Source organism: Helianthus annuus, chromosome 4 (assembly GCF_002127325.2).
Source record: "Helianthus annuus cultivar XRQ/B chromosome 4, HanXRQr2.0-SUNRISE, whole genome shotgun sequence".
In the NCBI taxonomy this organism is placed as follows: Eukaryota; Viridiplantae; Streptophyta; class Magnoliopsida; order Asterales; family Asteraceae; genus Helianthus; species Helianthus annuus.
Window position 1 is genome coordinate 12255496 of NC_035436.2, and position 19548 is coordinate 12275043.

Sequence of the window (19548 nt, forward strand, 5' to 3'; positions counted from 1 at the left end):
GACCGAGTACTCTCAACTCCCTGGTCGACCGACTAGGGAGCGCCTAGCGACTTTTGCAACCATGCCCTCGGCTAAGTAGTCTGAGTCAGCAGGGATACAGTCCTAAGTAGCCGGGTTAAAGTTTTAATAGTAGCTTACTTATGAGGGGATTAAAGAGTTTGGACCCCCGCCATCCAATACCGGTGGGTATTGAAGGAGGTCCTACTAAATTTGACCCAGGTCCTTTGCAGGATCTATACACTGAACAATGGCAAGACTCTTACCAAACCGTTTCCTTAACCCCCGACCAGGTAGCCAACATATCTCCATATAGATCGTGGAGATATGAATGGTGAAAATCTTTTATTTTATATAGACAGTAAAATAATGCCAAGTCACCACGGACAAACGATAAGGAAGAATCACCTTCAACATAAGAAACTAGTTATTAAAGTCATTAATACATAACCAAATAAAAAGTGCGAAAAGATTAAGAATAAAAAGTATTACACTAAACACTTGTCTTCACCAAGTGATGTAAGAGACTTAGGTAAACATGGCCTTTGATTGTCAAGAACTCTTACGATCAATCTTGGATCCTGAGACGACTCACACACTCTATGATGGACAATGGATGATGGTGGTGGATGATGGTGGTGGATGATGGTGTTGTGATGGTGGTGGGTGAAGTGTGAGAGAGGTGGTGTGCCAAGGGATGAGTTGCAAGTGATCCAAACACTCCTATTTATAGGCTGAACAGAAGCTCGGGCACGGCCAAGGGATAAGTTGCAAGTGATCCAAGTAAATATACAAAGTGGTTAGTATATAGTATATTTTAAGATAATTATAATAATACAAAATAGAGAAACACGTCATATTTTCATGTAGTTAATGATGTAAAATTAAAATCGGGTAAATTACACTTTTCGTTCTTTATGTTTGTATCAGATTGCAATGGATAGCCTTTAACTTCAATAATTACAGTCAAAGTCCTTTTTTTGTAAAACCCATTACACTTTACGTCCTCTACTACTAATTTGGTTAAAATTTTCAGTTACATCCTATCACATAAGGGTGATTTAGTCTTTTTACCAATTTAATTAAATTAAAATTTAGAACAAAGCTTTAACATTTACCCTCACCCCTCCCTCTCTCTCTCAACTCACACTATCCCCTCAACCCTCTTTAAATCCTTTGCAAATAAAACTACTCTTATGTGATAGGATTTAACTGAAAATTTTAATCAAGTTAGTGGTAAAGGACATAGGGTGTAATGGGTTTTACAAAAAAGGTCCGTAACTCTAATTATTGATGTTAAAAGTTATCCATTACAATCAGATAAACATAAAGGACGAAAAGCGTAATTTACCCATTAAAATCTTATAATGCATGGAATTAAAATGTAAATATGTAAACTTATCCTCATAGCCTTTGATAAGGTCACAAAGAAGCCACGTAGGAAGTTGGTGGTAATTGATAAGAAATGATGGTTGGACCGTTGGATCAAAATGCATCACCCTATTTGTTAACTTTATGGTCAACATAGTTGAGACTTACAAGCCAAACTCTCTGATCTGAGCATCTGGGTGCTGTTTCTCTTGAGCAACTATTTTAAGGTAATTAGTCTTTTTTACTTGAATCTTTAAATTATTATGTAGTGGTGTGGTTTGTCTGTATTTTAAGTCCATCAATCGATCGACAGTCTTTGGATAATGGTGGTTCAAACGTCACCAATATTTGGTTATTATTTAGTTTGCATCTTGATTTTAGTGTTAAATAGGTAAAAAGAAAGTAGATCAGGGTTGATTAAGGGGTAAATAAGATGTTATACAACTGATATAAATTTATAGACCATGTGAACTGTTATGGTCATAAGATGCTTTCCTTTGTATGTCAAAGGTTTGAAATCAAAGCTCATGGTTTGAAGTTTATTTATTACTATATTTTGACTTTTCTAAGAAGTCAAACCTTTTTTTATTATTCTGATCAAACCCATCCTTGAATATAAAAAAATAAACAGTGGTTTGGCATTGAGAAAGTCAAACTTTTGCATTTATCTTGTGCTTTCTTATTACACAAAATCATCTTTTAAAGTTAATTGTATAAATATCTAACTACTTAAAATATTATCATTTTGTTATAATTCAGTTAGCTTAGTGTACTAATCTTTTCAGAAATACCGGATTCCTAAAAAACACTTCTAAGTGGTAATTACTAGTTTCTTATGTTGACATTATAGAAATATGTAATATAGTCTGGGCCCATATTGTGCTTAAAAGTGTGATCCGTTGTTTCTTTGCAGTCATCTTCGACAAAACATACCTCCAATGGCGTCGTCTTCTTCAACATCATCCATTAAGGAGAACTATCAGTATGATGTGTTTTTAAGTTTTAGTGGTGAAGACACTCGTAGGAACTTTGTGGATCACCTTTATGAGTCTCTTCAACGACACGGTATTCACACTTTCAAGGACGATGAGAGACTCAAGCAAGGAGAAAGCATCAACGACCAGCTTTTGAAATCAATTGAAGAGTCCAAGTTCTTCATAATAGTTTTCTCAAAGAAATATGCATCTTCGTCTTGGTGCTTAAATGAACTTGTAAAGATTATGGAGTGCCAAAAGTCAAACAACCAGACTGCTTACCCTGTTTTCTACGATGTGGATCCCTCTGAAGTTCGCAAACAACGTGGTCCAGTTGGAGAAGCCCTTGCCAAGCATGCCAATAAGGGGACCCAGAAATGGAGAGACGCTCTGACAGAAGCAGCCAATTTGTCAGGGTGGGATTTAAGGAAAACTGCTGACGGGTAATTCCTTTACCATTTCTCTGGAAATATTAATCCTTTTAGCTTCTTTCTTATTTTGAGGAAAGCTCGAGTCTTGTCAAAAGATGCAACTTGATTTGTATGTATGTTATTACACTAATTCACTTACACTTTTGTATACTATACACCAGAAAAGTAACTACTCTTATGGGTTCTTGAGCAAGCTAATTAAATTTCCTATATTTACAGGCATGAAGCCAAAGTGATCAAATTAATTGTTGAAGAGATTTCAATGGAGTTACGACCAATTAATGTGAAACTTGATGATAACCTGGTAGGCATGCAACCACGACTACAGGATCTCCAGAAGTCTTTAGATATCGGTTCAGAAGATGTTCGCATGATAGGGCTAAAGGGGATGGGAGGTGTTGGAAAGACAACTTTAGCTGGAGCTACTTTTGATAGATTATCAAGTCACTTTGAAGCTAAAAGCTTTGTAGAGAATGTCAGGGAAGTTTCAAAAGCTTCGCCCTCTGGTTTATTATCATTGCAAAACAAGATCCTTACAGATTTAACTGAGGGAAACATTGTAGGTAGTGTCCATGAGGGAAAAAATATGATGAAAACAAAGTTGCGTGCTAGAAAGGTTCTTTTGGTTTTAGACGATGTGGATCATAAAGATCAGCTTGATGCATTAGCTGGTGATCTTAATTGGTTCAAGCCCGGAAGTAGAATTATAATTACAACAAGAGATGAGCAAGTGTTGATAGCACACAAAGTTAAATGCATTTGTAATGTCAAACTGTTATCGGACGAGGAAGCGATTGGCCTCTTCAGTAGGTATGCATTTGGAAAAGATATTCCAGTTCAAGAGTATAAAACGCACTCACTCGAAGTTGTACATTATGCTGCTGGCCCTCCGTTGACGATCAAAGTTTTGGGGTCGTTTTTGTGTGGTAAAGACAAGCTTGAGTGGATAGATGCATTAGCAAGACTCAAAACAATTCCATTGGAGGAAACTATTGCAAAATTGGAGGTAAGCTTTGAAGGTCTTAAGAATGATTACAAGGAAATATTCCTAGATGCTGCATGCTTACTGAAGGGATGGGAGAAAAACAAAGCAATAAGAATGCTTGAAAGTTCTGGATTTCATGCTAGAAATGGTTTAAGAGTTCTTGAGCAAAGATCTCTTATAACTTTTCGTGCTAAAAATTTAGATTTTTACTTGAGCATGCATGACCATATAGAAGAAATGGGCAAGAATATCGTACGTCGTATGCACCCAGATGAGCCCAACCAACATAGCAGATTGTGGATTCAAGAGGAAATTGAAGATGTACTGGGTGATGGCTTGGTAAGAATCAAGTTTACTTGTAGAATAGATATCAAACTAACACAAATGTTCTTACATATGACACAAACTATACTTGAATTACAGGGTACTGAAGTGACACGTTGTATAAATCTAAAACTCACACCTGCGATTGTTGGGGAAGGTCTTAGAAACATGAAGAAGCTTAGATGCCTTATCGTAAATTATAGAGAGATCGGTATGGATTCTGATGACCTTGTGAAGATAGAAGAATTTTGTCAATACTTCCCGAATGCGTTACGATACTTGAATTGGCACTATTACCCTCATTCGTGTTTACCCGAAACCTTTCAAGCAAATAATCTTGTTGCGCTTGAAATGTTTGGCAGCGAAATTGAACAACTTTGGGTAGGGGGAAAGGTATGATGGTTGGTTATTTTGATTGATTTATTTATAAGTCATTACTATATTACCTTTGTTTTGGTGTGACAACAGGTTATGAGGAAGCTCAAATCCATTGACCTCTCCTTTTCAAAGATGAGGACCCTTGATCTTGGGTTGACTCCTAATCTTGAGAGGTTAGATCTACAGAGTTGTTATGACTTGGAAGAAGTTCATGTGCCTGCTGGATGTCTAAGGAATCTTGTGTACCTAGACCTTGGTCAATGTGAGAGGGTGAAATCTTTTCTATTTATCAAGGAATTGGAATCACTTGAAGTTCTAAATCTAAATGGGTTACATCTAACGGAGTTCCCAGATATAATCCCGAGCCACTCCAACAATAGTCTGCAACTGCTTAATTTTTGTGATAATGATGTAGAAAATCTACCTACATCAATTGGAAATCTTCATAGGCTTGTTTATCTCTATGTTACGGATTGCGTAAAGCTCAAGAGTCTTCCGGCAAGCATTTGTAGTTTACAACATTTAAAAGTTCTCGACCTTCAAAGATGTGGCATAGAGGAATTGCCTGAGAACATTGGCCAATTGGAATGCTTAGAAAAATTAGATTTTACTTATTTGAAAGTAAAATATCTCCCAGAGAGCATTTGTATGTTGAAACATTTGAAAACTCTTCTTCTCCCAGAGTGTAAATTTCTTTACCGGTTACCCGAGGATCTTGGATGGTTGGAATCTTTGGAGGAATTAAATCTACGCTTTTGCAAAATTATAGAGATTCCGAGCAGCATTTGTAAGTTAAAGCATCTTAAAACTCTAATTCTAGAAGGTTGTAAAGTTAGTGAGTTACCCAAGGATCTTGGACGGCTGGAATCTTTGGAGGAACTAAATGTACGCCAATGCGAAATTACAGAGATTCCGAGCAGCATTTGTATGTTGAAACATCTAAAAACTCTAGATCTTACAGGGTGTAAAGCACGTAAGTTACCCAAGGATTTAGGCCAAATAGAATCATTGAATAACCTATTTATAAATTCTCATGAAATTACAGAGATTCCATCCAGTATTTGTAAGTTAAAACATATCAAAAGGCTTAACCTGGTTGGGTGTTCTAAGCTTAAGAAACTACCCGAAAACCTAGGAGATTTTGAATGCTTGGAGGAACTGGATCTAAGATTTTGCAAAATAAGAGAGATTCCAAGCAGCATTTCCAAGTTGAAGCATCTTAAAACTCTACGTCTTGAATATTGTAATGTTCACAAGTTACCAGAGGATTTTGGCCAAATAGAATCATTGAATTACCTAAGTCTAAGATTTAGCAAGATTAGAGAGATTCCATCAAGCATTTGTATGTTGAAACATCTTAAAACTCTAAATCTTCAAGGTTGTAACGTTCATAAGTTACCAGAGGATTTTGGCCAAATAAGATCATTGAATTACCTATGTCTAAGATTAAGCAAGATTAGAGAGATTCCATCTAGCATTTGTATGTTGAAACATCTCAGACAGCTTGACCTTTCTGAATGTCCTAAACTCAAGAAACTACCCGAGAACCTAGGAGATTTGGAATGCTTGAAAGTGTTATATCTAACGAATACTTCTATAAGTCATCTTCCCCATAGCATTTCTATGCTGAAAGGTCTTAGAGTCGTTGGATATGAAAAAAGGATTGATGGGCTACGCTGCTTGTCAACGGGTTCATGGGCTTTGCTGGCTTTGCTTGTGGCTGTATCAATTTTGGTATTTGGAAAATCGTGTCTAGAGTTTTGGTGGTCTTCTCGCCATTGATTACGGTTCATCAGGAAGTTGCCTATGGCGCCTTTCCTTTGCTACGTTCCATCTCTAGCTGGCTCCGGTTCATCTCCAACCTGTTTGGGTCGTTTCCTTGGTTGATTGCCATGTTTGTTGTAGGGGCGGATCTATTAAGGGCTCACGGGTGCCCGTGATACCCCACAACTTTCTTGGCGAAGTGCAAAATTACGGTAAAAATATTTTTTTTCTCCATTTTATAAATGTACGGTAAAATAAATGGAATACCCATGAATTTTTCGTCTAGATTCTCCACTGTTTGTTGTCGTTTCTTTGCATATATATGTCCGCTAATGGCTACCGCTACAATATGTGCATCAATTCGAACAATCAATTTGATCTAGCAATCTTACAATTGCATTCTGGTCTTCTACTTTATGATCATCAGTTCTTGCTACAAACCATTATTTTTCTAGCCTCTCAAATCTTTGATTTATGGTTTTCTTTTTTGACTTTTCTGTATCTTTGGCTCATTTTCTAATAGAATTACACCTTATGTGACAGAAAATACTACAAAAATGGAATGATTTAGTGTTAGGCTCCAACGTCACCACGCAAGTAGCCTCTTGTAGGTAGGTTGATAGTATTCTCTTCTCATCATATTCTCAAGTAACCGTTGGATTTGAATAATATTTTTCTTGGTGGATCATGTGCTTGAAATATATATATGGTTTTGTAGGTGACAAGGTTAAAGAATGAAAGCTGGATGATCGGAAGTGATACTTTGTGAAGGACTAAAGCTGGAACAGGAGAAAGCTGAAGTGGCATGATGAAACTAATCTTAGGACTGTGATGACCTTCGTCGTTGTATAAGTCGACACGTATACTTGCCATCAACAGCAAAGATCCCATGATCCGATAACCGTGCTATTATACCTTTGTTAAACAGACCTTTCGTTTAGTTATTCACAATTGGTTTTTGTATGTATTCGAAATCTTTAACGTCATTGATCAGGGACAACAAACCTGGAACGATGGTGTATACAGGCAATACCCGAAAAAATCTTGTCGCCAATTTTTTTTTTTTTTTTTTTGTAAATAACTTAGCTGTAGATTGGCGACGGAACATAAGCATAGGCTTACCTTTTGTTCGTTTATTCGTTCACAGAGAAATTGGATCACTTGTTATTTTTTTTATGCATGATAGGTTATCAAAACTCTCCGGTCTGAGTAGTAAAGAGTGTGCACTTATGTGACAAAAAACATAAGCCTAGGTCAAGATAATCAGTAGACTTCAGTTTAAACTCTTTATTAGTCACTGATTTTTGAATTTGAAATGTTGTAATTTCTGTTAAGTGTAACATCCCATTTAGTTTATTTTATAAAAAGTACTTAAATAAGTTTAATGTATATATTATATATGATACTGTTGGTGATTTTAAATGAAATTATGCTTCTTCTTTTTTTTGGAATTGGGGTGATATGAGAATTTAATCAAAGTAAAAGGGTTATAATTGAAATCTTACAACTTGAAGTCAGAAGTTGTAAATAGTGAAACCATAAGGGCTATGCTTGTTAATTTGGGGAAGCTGATTAAAGACATGGATGTTAGGGGTGCTAAACAGGCCGTGTTTATAGGTTGACAGGTTCAGCCTGACCCGAACCCGAAAATTTTACACAAACCCGAACCCGGAAATCATATCATACATATGCACCCGAACACGACCCGAAGTTTTGTGGTTGACCCGAACACGACCCATTCAATCCGAATATTTTCTGAAACTAATATAATAAAATTAAAAGGGTTATTGGATTTTAATAATCCTAAGTTTCACCGGTTGGCCGATAATAATCCCAACTTTAAAAATTTCCTCCAATAATCCCAACTTGTAAAAGTTTGGCTGCCATTGATTCTATTCAAACATATAAGAATTTGGTCTCATCAATCGATTCAATTGTACCTAGAGACTCCTTAATTGATTTAGTGCACCTATGTTAGAAAAGAATCAATGGCGGCCAAACTTTTTTAAGTTGGGATTAGTAGAGGGAATTTTTAAAGTTGGGATTATTAACGGTGGTCAACTGGTGAAACTTAGGATTATTAGAATCCAATAACCCAATTAAAATTTACTTAAAAACACAATTATATATATTTAACGCAATTATTATAAATTATAAAATCTTATGTTAATTTCTCTTTTAAAGTTATTTTTATGGCATAAAATACACACCCAATTTAATTTATAATATAAAATATGTTGTAAAAAATAATATAATATAAATGTGTTAAACGGGTCAATCCGCCAACCCGAATGGGTTGACCCGAACCCGACCTGTTAGTTCAACCCTGACCCGAACCCGTTTAGACTAAACCTAAACCTGTAAATTTCGTGTTAGGTTCGTGTCGTGTTTTCGAGTCGTATCAGAAATTCACACCCCTACTTGATGTATTTCTATATATTTCATTTCATTATTAGTTCTCATTTCATGTATTTTAAATGAAATCTATTATCTATTATCTATTATATATAATAAATAAAAAAATATGGGACACATGTCACTTGATTAGGGCCTCTTGGTTTTGGTTTTGGCGGGAAATGGGATGGGTCTTTTTTTCACATATCGGTTCGGGTCCGTGTGTATTTTGATTGATAATTCGGATCCATATATAATATCTTGTAAAAAAATGCCTTCCTTTTTCTGCTATGTCACACCAACCTTTCATTACCCTCTTCTTGAGATCCACCTCTGCCTCCATAATCATTCCTCTTTCATCCTTTCTTTTCAAGATCCCCCCTCCATCAGGGACTTTAATCATTTATCAAGAACGATATCACAAGTGAAGATCCGATATAATACATGTATAAGTCTAAATCTTCTATTGCTAATCTAAGTCTGTTCCGATTCTGAACCTTTTTTGCATATTTATAATAGATGTGTTTGATGTTTGGCTATACAGACCGGTCAATACTTCGATTCTTTCAAAAAAATAAGGTATGTTTTACGGTTTCGATTTTATAATTTATGATTTATTAGGTATTAGGTATTCGATTTTTTTTATTAAGGTTCATGTGTTTGATGTATTTGATGTTCGGCTATACAGATTCATTCGGCTATATTTTCATGTGTTTTATAATTTATGATTTATTAGGTATTCGATTTTATTTATTCAGGTTAATTCCGATTTAAGGTTTTGCGATGTTGAAGTTAGGGTTTCTTATTTTCGCTAGATTGTCTTTATGATTTAGGATTTCTAATTGTTGATTGTTTTTTTTTTTTTTGGTTTTTAATGTTTTCCTTTTTCCGATGTTCTGTTTCAGTAACTCCTCTACAGTCTTATTAAAAAGCTGAGTAGCCTGCTCATGATTTAAGATTAGTGAAACAGAATCACTGTTGTCCTTGACTTCAATTTTGATCTTAAACTTAGGAACAGGTTGAACAATAGTTTCGTAACATTAGTAATTAGAGCACTCATAAACATCATATTTCTTAAAATCATCATAGTCATCGGGTGCGATATATTCTTCAACCCCATGAGAAGCCTCATGTGAACATGTAGGACACGTTATATAGTAACTCCTCTGCAGTCTTATTTACATCTTCGTTATGGGGACGAGTACATCTAAGACATTTATTATTTTTACTTATATATATGCAGATTTAAATCCCAATCCTTTTGTCTACAATATGTCTTTTTATAAAGTCCTTACGTCTTTTATTTCGAATATATTGGTAAGCTTGTTATACTAACACATAGGTTTTGGCTGTTTGTTTCTTTCTGTTCATTTTGAGGTGCATGTCAATCATTGGAACTCTTTTGAAGTGTCAATCAGCAAGGATGTGAAGTCTAATTGTTATTTCTTCAGTGATGGGTGGGACGATATTAGTGCTTACCTTGGTCTTCAAGGTCAATTTAAGGTGCATGTCAATCCTTTTGTATGTTTATTGTTTTCTGTTTTTATATTCCAACTTATTTGTTTATTACGTTATAAACAATAAAAAATTAATTTTAAATGTACCATAATTATAATTGAAAACTAAACTCTAACTATACTGGAAAAATTGTCTGGATCTATATAATGGTAAATTAACAACCCAGTAACCGATTACGTTGACTTTTTTTACATGATTTTGAAATTCAAATTTCAAAAAAAGATTTACATATTCATTTAAAATTTAGATTAAAATCTTTAATGTATTCTAATGTTTATTTTTGGTAAATTTAAAAAATTGGCCCTTCACAAGATTCGAACTCGCGCCTGTACTGCCAAACACGAAAGCATTAACCAGTTTATCCTCCTTTCCGGAGCTGATAAACTTGGTTCTTATTTAATTATATATGCGTTTTTCTCTTCTTGCCCTTTTTTAAATCCCTGCCGCCAAAACGAAACATCCAGTTGACATTTCCTTGTTCTTGTTTCCTTCTTTTGTTCCAATCAAAGATCCGGCAATCAATCAACGATTGATTGCCATCATTTCCTTAAATCTTGCTCGTTACCTTTTTAACCAATCCTTACCTAAATTCGACCACCCGAACCATCTATAAATACCAGTCACCACCTCCACCGAAAACCGCACCACCTCCCTCTGTCGTTCACCCCTTCCAAGCCGGAACACACTCGCCGGAAAACTAACCTGCAACTCGCCGCCGGAATCCAAACTCACGTCGGAACGTCGCCGGAGAAGACGACAACCGCCGGTACCGTTTCTTTTTCCGACGGATCTTTCTTTCTTTTTTTTCGTTGTTTACTGTTAATGTTATTATTATTATTAAAATTATTATTATTATTATAATTATTATTATTATTATTATTATTATTATTATTATTATTATTATTATAATTCAGATATAATTATTATTATTAATATTATTTAAACAGGTTTAATAAACAGATTTACATAATCAGACTTATTATTATCTGAATTATTGTTCAGAATTATTTTTATAAAATCAGATTTATTAATATTAATATTATTAACAGATTTATTTATATATTTAAAACAGATTATTATTATTTATATTCTAAATCTGAAATAATTTATTAAAACAAAATTTATATTAATTATATTTAAACAGAATTTGCATTATTTATTCCAGAATTTATTATTTCAAAATAATATTCAGAATTTATATTTTATTTTTAAATCAGAATTATTTTCAGATTTATTATCTTATTTTTCAGAATTTTATAGACTTATTATTTAGAATAGAATTGTTATTTTATATATACAATTTGATTACTTATCTGAACAATTGTTATTTTATATTTACATACATATCAGAACTTTTATTTATTTAACCCAACATCTTAGTAATAATATTTATAACACTTTGGTAAAAATCAATATTTATTTTACTCATATTATTTGTCATATATTCCTTTAAATATAAAATATGGGGCATGAGATATTTATTTTAGAGATCCTAATATTATTTCGCCTTATAATTTAAATAATCCATCAATTCCCAATAAATAACAAACCTCAAAATTAATAGGGTAATTCTCTTGTGCACGCTCTCTTTGGGGAAATCTTTGACTCTTAATCTTATTCCAAGAAATACGCAACGCACACTAAGGTGAGTATACATGACCCATTTTCTATTTTCCACTTTTGGGTGCAATATGTATTCTATATCAAACATCACAATCACGTTAAACATTTTATGCACACTCTATCCTTACTCTATGTGATACATTTTAATCATGTTGGACATGTTATGCTATTGTAAACACTCATGACTATGTGTTCATTAACTTTGCAAGCCTCCCCTAACAATGGTAGCGCTATAGGTTGAGAAACGCCCCTCCTGTTCTATGAGCAGGTATTGTTAGGTCAAACTATGTTAAAACCACCCTGTAGACTTTGGGTTGGACACTTTAATTGCGTTAAACTTTGGTTTGGACACATAGAGTAACATCGTTTCGAGTATATACTGTTAATATGATATTGTATTTCACATTTGGATATGAGCAAACATTTTAAACACGTATTATGCTATGTATGAAAACTTGTATACTCGCCAACATGCTTTTGTTGACATTATTTTAATACATATTGCAGGTTGAAAGTACAAGGTTCAAGAATCAAGCTAGGATGAACTCTAGAAACCCACATAACATTTGAATTATTGTTGAACAATATGTTGTATTGTTTGGAACTATGTATTTCACTTTAGAGTTTACGAAATGAATTAAATAAATTATTGTCACATTTAGTGTTATGTTGTTTTAAGCAATTTGTTCGTCTCATCCCGATGTTTCCGCCATCGGTTGGGGTGTGACAGATTGGTATCAGAGCCATAACTATAGGGAATTAGGTAGGATTGCCTTACTTGTCCCTAGTCTATAGTAGGAGTACTCTGATACCAGATTGGTATCAGAGCCATAACTATAGGGAATTAGGAATGCCTTGCCTAGTCTATAGTTTAGGAGCTTTTTTCACTATGTGTTGCTTAAAACAACTTCCCTTCTATCTCCTTTGCTTCCCTCTACTTTCTTTTGGACTCTTAATATACATGCCTTTCTTAAGGCTAACACAATACACACTTGGAGGATTGGAAGACACTCTTACAACACAAACGAAATGATTCATCAAGATAGGGGTGATTCCCACACTTGGTGATGATTTTCACTCAGCTATACTTTGATTTTTGCACGAAATCTACCCTCAAGTTAGGAGTGATATCCAAATCTTGTTGGGAGTTTTCCATTTCATACTCTAGTGGACCCTTATCTTTTGATAAGTACCAACCACGTTAGGGTACGACGTTATCAAGTTAGAGGTGAAACTCGCATCTTGTTTAACTAGTCCCACTCCTCGATTTTCGCTCTCGCCAAAGTCTCGATTTCCCGATCGATTAAGAACGTGTAGTAACTGGAAGGGTTAGGTACCGGTAGTCGGGACGTCCTGTCTAGGTTTGGCATTCGTATAAATCCATTAAGGACCCGTTGCCTACCTGGGGACCATCGATGAGAGTACTAATACCTAATAGGCCAAAGCACGTTTCCTTAATTCGAGAAGGTCTTCGACTCACTTTGGAAGTGTCGTATGTTACGTTCCGTGACAATCCATATTTTACGTTAAATCTCTTTTATGTTATCTCAATTATTATGTGTTTTACGTTTGAGCGTTTCATTCATTTCTAGCTAGAAAGTCACAATTTACACTATTGTCGTAATCTCAAATAAATAATAATACTCTCTCGTGAACAAATCAAATTTATTATGCTTTCATTATACATGTTATACTATGTGAAAATCTATGACATTTCATTCATTTTATGTGAACAACAATGTGAAAGACAATGTGCTATGTGATGCATTCATGAAACCAATTTTCCTAAATAAAAACCTTATGATCAAAGTCTCATTTTATAAACCTTTAGATATAATCTTTTCAAAAGTTTCATCTTGATTTCGAGGACGAAATCTCCTAAAGTAGGGGAGACTGTAACGCCTCGCGTTTTTGAACTTTCTATTTATAGCTTGTTGACTTGTACTTTCCTGTTTTAGAGAGTTGTACTCTCGTTCTATCCCAGTTTGTATTTCGAGACTTGAATCGTAATGAAAAATGCATCATTTTGATCATATACTTGTTTAAATACTATGTTATGTTATTACACGTTGAAACACGTTGAAACAATGTTAAGCACGTAAAAACAGTGAAATTCCATCTAATTCCCAGCTCTTAAATTCATCGTTGCCAAGAGATTACCCTAAACCGGACAAAAATCGGGAATTCGTACGTTAATTCGGTAGTTTACCATAAATTTGGGTTAAATCGGATAATTACGATATTTATTAATATTAAACAAATAATAAATAAATTATTTTATTTATCATATATTATAAAAGATAATAAAAATAACAAATTATACTAGTTTTAAGTTAGTTTAAACTAACTAAGTTAGTTAAACCCATGTAACCTTGAAATTAACCAAGTTAAGCCTAACTTGGTTAAGCTTAACAAAGGGACCAGCTAACTGAGTTTGAAAACTCAGTTAGTTCAGTTAAAAGTCAAAAAAATAACAAAAAGGGGGTTCTCTTGTATGAACCGCCCTTCACAAGATTCGAACTCGCGCCTGTACTGCCAAACACGAAAGCATTAACCAGTTTATCCTCCTTTCCGGAGCTGATAAACTTGGTTCTTATTTAATTATATACGCGTTTTTCTCTTCTTGCCCTTTTTTAAATCCCTGCCGCCAAAACGAAACATCCAGTTGACATTTCCTTGTTCTTGTTTCCTTCTTTTGTTCCAATCAAAGATCCGGCAATCAATCAACGATTGATTGCCATCATTTCCTTAAATCTTGCTCGTTACCTTTTTAACCAATCCTTACCTAAATTCGACCACCCGAACCATCTATAAATACCAGTCACCACCTCCACCGAAAACCGCACCACCTCCCTCTGTCGTTCACCCCTTCCAAGCCGGAACACACTCGCCGGAAAACTAACCTGCAACTCGCCGCCGGAATCCAAGCTCACGTCGGAACGTCGCCGGAGAAGACGACAACCGCCGGTACCGTTTCTTTTTCCGACGGATCTTTCTTTCTTTTTTTTCGTTGTTTACTGTTAATGTTATTATTATTATTAAAATTATTATTATTATTATTATAATTATTATTATTATTATTATTATTATTATTATAATTCAGATATAATTATTATTATTAATATTATTTAAACAGGTTTAATAAACAGATTTACATAATCAGACTTATTATTATCTGAATTATTGTTCAGAATTATTTTTATAAAATCAGATTTATTAATATTAATATTATTAACAGATTTATTTATATATTTAAAACAGATTATTATTATTTATATTCTAAATCTGAAATAATTTATTAAAACAAAATTTATATTAATTATATTTAAACAGAATTTGCATTATTTATTCCAGAATTTATTATTTCAAAATAATATTCAGAATTTATATTTTATTTTTAAATCAGAATTATTTTCAGATTTATTATCTTATTTTTCAGAATTTTATAGACTTATTATTTAGAATAGAATTGTTATTTTATATATACAATTTGATTACTTATCTGAACAATTGTTATTTTATATTTACATACATATCAGAACTTTTATTTATTTAACCCAACATCTTAGTAATAATATTTATAACACTTTGGTAAAAATCAATATTTATTTTACTCATATTATTTGTCATATATTCCTTTAAATATAAAATATGGGGCATGAGATATTTATTTTAGAGATCCTAATATTATTTCGCCTTATAATTTAAATAATCCCTCAATTCCCAATAAATAACAAACCTCAAAATTAATAGGGTAATTCTCTTGTGCACGCTCTCTTTGGGGAAATCTTTGACTCTTAATCTTATTCCAAGAAATACGCAACGCACACTAAGGTGAGTATACATGACCCATTTTCTATTTTCCACTTTTGGGTGCAATATGTATTCTATATCAAACATCACAATCACGTTAAACATTTTATGCACACTCTATCCTTACTCTATGTGATACATTTTAATCATGTTGGACATGTTATGCTATTGTAAACACTCATGACTATGTGTTCATTAACTTTGCAAGCCTCCCCTAACAATGGTAGCGCTATAGGTTGAGAAACGCCCCTCCTGTTCTATGAGCAGGTATTGTTAGGTCAAACTATGTTAAAACCACCCTGTAGACTTTGGGTTGGACACTTTAATTGCGTTAAACTTTGGTTTGGACACATAGAGTAACATCGTTTCGAGTATATACTGTTAATATGATATTGTATTTCACATTTGGATATGAGCAAACATTTTAAACACGTATTATGCTATGTATGAAAACTTGTATACTCGCCAACATGCTTTTGTTGACATTATTTTAATACATATTGCAGGTTGAAAGTACAAGGTTCAAGAATCAAGCTAGGATGAACTCTAGAAACCCACATAACATTTGAATTATTGTTGAACAATATGTTGTATTGTTTGGAACTATGTATTTCACTTTAGAGTTTACGAAATGAATTAAATAAATTATTGTCACATTTAGTGTTATGTTGTTTTGAGCAATTTGTTCGTCTCATCCCGATGTTTCCGCCATCGGTTGGGGTGTGACACTTGGAGAGACGAGAGACAGATAGACACACTCGAGAGATAGTGAGAGCATTCTGTCAAGAACACACACACACACACTGTTAGAGAGTTTACAAAACAGATTTGTAAACATTGTGCTTGTAACCGGAACCTTTCATTCGCATTAATACAAGTGGTGTTAATCGGTGAATCTTTGTGTGTTTGTGTTTGTGCTTGTTTCAACTCGGTTTGCTCACTAGCTTGGATTCCGCACTTGCTAGTGGGTTAGTATAACAAGGTTAAGGTTGAACCTCATCCTCCGAGAGGGACCTACAAGTGGTATCAGAGCCGTGGCTCTTTACCTTGTTAAAACCGGGTTTGTTCAAGTCTTGGTGTGTTTGGACACTTGGTTTAGTACCCGTTTTTGGTGGTTTTCTTGCATGTTTAAATATAAAAACGTGTTCTAAACTAACCGGGTGTGTTCAAGAGCGGGTTGGGTAACTTACAACTTGTTTTTACGAAATTTGGTGATTTCCGGCCAAATTCCGGTGTGTTCCGGTGACCGGACCTTCTGGATAAGATTTGCCATTTTGGGCATATTCTATTTGAAAATCCAAGTTGGTGAAAAGTTGAGGTCAGAACATCCTTTCTGCCGAAAGTTGGTTCCCCAACCAATCACCTTTCTCACCAACCTGTCACCTTTTTGTCAGTTGTGTCAGAAGCAATCGAAGGATATCTTTCGATATCGAACGATCATCTTTCGATCAAGGAAGGCTCGATAGATAATCATCTTTCGACCCATCCTTCGAAGTTGGTAACTTATCCTTCGATACAGGGAATCTAGTTGAAAGATATATATATTCGAAAGATAAGGATCTTTAGATAGTGAATCCTTCGAAATCATTGTTCGAAAGATAAGGATCTTTCAATAGTGAATCTTTCGAAATAATAGCTCGAAAGATAAGGATCTGTCAAATTGTGAATCTTTCGAAGTCTTTGTTCGAAACTCAACAGTGATCTTTCGAACACTGTTGATCCTTCGAACAAGTCTTGATCTTTCGAACAAGTCTGTATCTTTCAATTCGTGTCTGTTTGAACTTAACAGTTTGTGTTTGTGTAGGTCGTCTATTAGTATTTCATCAAAATGAGTTGTACAAGTCCTTGGGACTGGAGTATTGACTCACAATCTAGTCAAGAGCTAACCTCTGCTGCAGCTTGGGCGAAAAGTATGTTTCCACCGCCATCAATCAGTCCAAGTCAATGGGCTTTGGTATCCAATCAAAGTCAAAGCATTCAAAATCTTTTGATTAGTGAAAGCGAAACGGGCAGCAACAATCGTCCACCAAAGTTGAACCATATGAACGACTTTCCCTCATGGAAAAACCGCTTTCACACGTATGTTCAAGGGCAAAGCACCGATCTTTGGACATGTTTCATCAATGCATTCAATGCTAATCTTGAGGTTGCAGCGTCCACTTCAGAAGGTTATGCTAACATGCTCGAAAATGACAAGAAGGCTTATGAATTGGAGAAAAAGGCTTTTGCTACACTTACACAAGCACTCAACAAAGATATCTATCATCAATTCTCCTACTGCAAGACCACGAAAACATTGTGGGATGCCTTAGTTGCTAGAGGAGAAGGCAATGCAGCTACTCGAAAGTCTCGTCATGATTTGTTGAAGAAAGAGTTTGAATCGTTTCAATTTTTGGAAAACGAAACTCTAAATGATATGACAACACGGTTCTATCATCTGATTAGTGAAAGGTGTGCTTATGGGGTTGTATCTACTCAACAAGACATGGTGAATAGGTTTGCTGACGCTTTGCCTCCAAAATGGAGTTCTTTTATTGAGTTGTTGAAGCACACTGGAACTCTAGACACGGTTAACATCTATGAGTTCATTCAGAAGCTGGAACATAAAAATGATGAAGAGATCAGGAAAGCAAAGCGAGCTCCCGCTCCTCAGAATACAGAAATGTACCTTCCAGGCTTCGATGCTTTGGCAAGATCCGCTGCAGCTCAGCAACCTAAACTGCATTTGTGTCCAACACAAGTTCTCTTCCGTTTCCTCAATCAACTGCCGCTCCGGCTTTTGATCCAAGGTCTTACATTCCCGTCCCAACACAGCCACAAGTCCAACCACCACAACAACAACAGCAGGCTCATTATACAAACAATCCTCAACCTCAAAACCCTAACACAATCCGAGTCGATAATTCAAACCTTTCACACCTCAGCATTGAAGTTGCTAAGGAGCATATGGAAATTATCAATACAATGGTCAGTGCTTACTGTGGTTTGGTAGCAGGTCAGCTTGGAAACATCAACATGACCAATGAAGATTATCAACAGATCGACAAGGAAGAAATGGAGTTGATGGATATCAAATGGGCTTTTGCTAGTGCAGTGAGAAGGGCAAAAGATTTCATGGCTCAAACTGGAAGAACTTCGTTGGAAGGAAAGAAAGATACGAAGTATGGGTTTGATATCAACGCCGTTACATGCTTCAATTGTGGTAATAAAGGGCACTTCAAACGTGAGTGCACTCGACCAACAAAACAAGGCAACCACAACCCTTTCAGAAACCAGACGAGTACTACAAATGTGAATGCCCAGCAAGAAAACCGTGAGAGGAGGATTGTGGCAGTTAATAACAATCAGGGCCAGTCTGGAACTTCAAATCCCAATCGGGCTTTGGCTGTTCAAGCTGATGAGGGATGTGACTGGTCTGTGCAGTTTGGTGAAGGTGATCAGGGAAGTGGAACAGCTTGTTATGCAAAGATCATCGAACATGTTCATAAAGAAGAGGTCTCTGAAAGTGATGACAGTTCTGGTTATTCTGGAAGTTCTGATGAAGAAGGCTCTGTTTCTGGGGATAATCAATCAGAATCTGATGTGAAGGAGGAAGCAGGTTCTGGTGTTGAGGATTTATTGAATGAAGCTGATGATCTCATATGTCAGAAATCAATTCTGATCAAGAAGGCTGCTACTACATCCAGGGAAATGGAAAAGTTCTTTTCTGAAGACGGATCTTTTTCTTTTCAAACTGCTTTTATGACAAATGTGTCAGCCTCTTCGAGTCAGGTAAATTCTGAACCTCCTGCTCCTAGTGTTTGTGAATCATGTGCTGAAATGAAGCTTGAACTAGAAAAGCTTCATAGTCATAATCAAAATTTGGTTATTGAACTTTCCAAATGCAAAGAGGCAAATATGGCTTTAACTCGGAACGAAAAAGATTTTAAATCAGTAATTGAAACATTAAAGAAAAATGTGTCCGAAGTGAACAAAG

General features: G+C 34.9%; 1 protein-coding gene across 1 annotated transcript; it reads left to right on the top strand.

Moving 5' to 3' along the window:
- The first annotated feature begins 1512 nt into the window (after positions 1-1512).
- On the top strand, positions 1513-7278 carry LOC110935774 (disease resistance protein RPV1). The gene is made up of 7 exons (XM_022178122.2): positions 1513-1595; positions 2282-2785; positions 2993-4097; positions 4182-4475; positions 4551-6436; positions 6768-6835; positions 6943-7278. The coding sequence occupies exons 2-5, from the start codon at positions 2307-2309 to the stop codon at positions 6240-6242; spliced, it is 3570 nt and encodes a 1189-aa protein (XP_022033814.1). The 5' UTR covers positions 1513-1595; positions 2282-2306; the 3' UTR covers positions 6243-6436; positions 6768-6835; positions 6943-7278.
- Positions 7279-19548: the final 12270 nt, after the last annotated feature.

What these genes read in the sequence shown, in the direction of transcription:
- LOC110935774 (XM_022178122.2), top strand. Translation starts at nt 2,307, where the DNA reads ATGGCGTCGTCTTCTTCAACATCATCCATTAAGGAGAACTATCAGTAT. An exon ending in TTAAGGAAAACTGCTGACGG is followed by an intron (nt 2,786 to 2,992) that starts GTAATTCCTTTA and finishes CTATATTTACAG; the next exon opens with GCATGAAGCCAAAGTGATCA. An exon ending in AACTTTGGGTAGGGGGAAAG is followed by an intron (nt 4,476 to 4,550) that starts GTATGATGGTTG and finishes GTGTGACAACAG; the next exon opens with GTTATGAGGAAGCTCAAATC.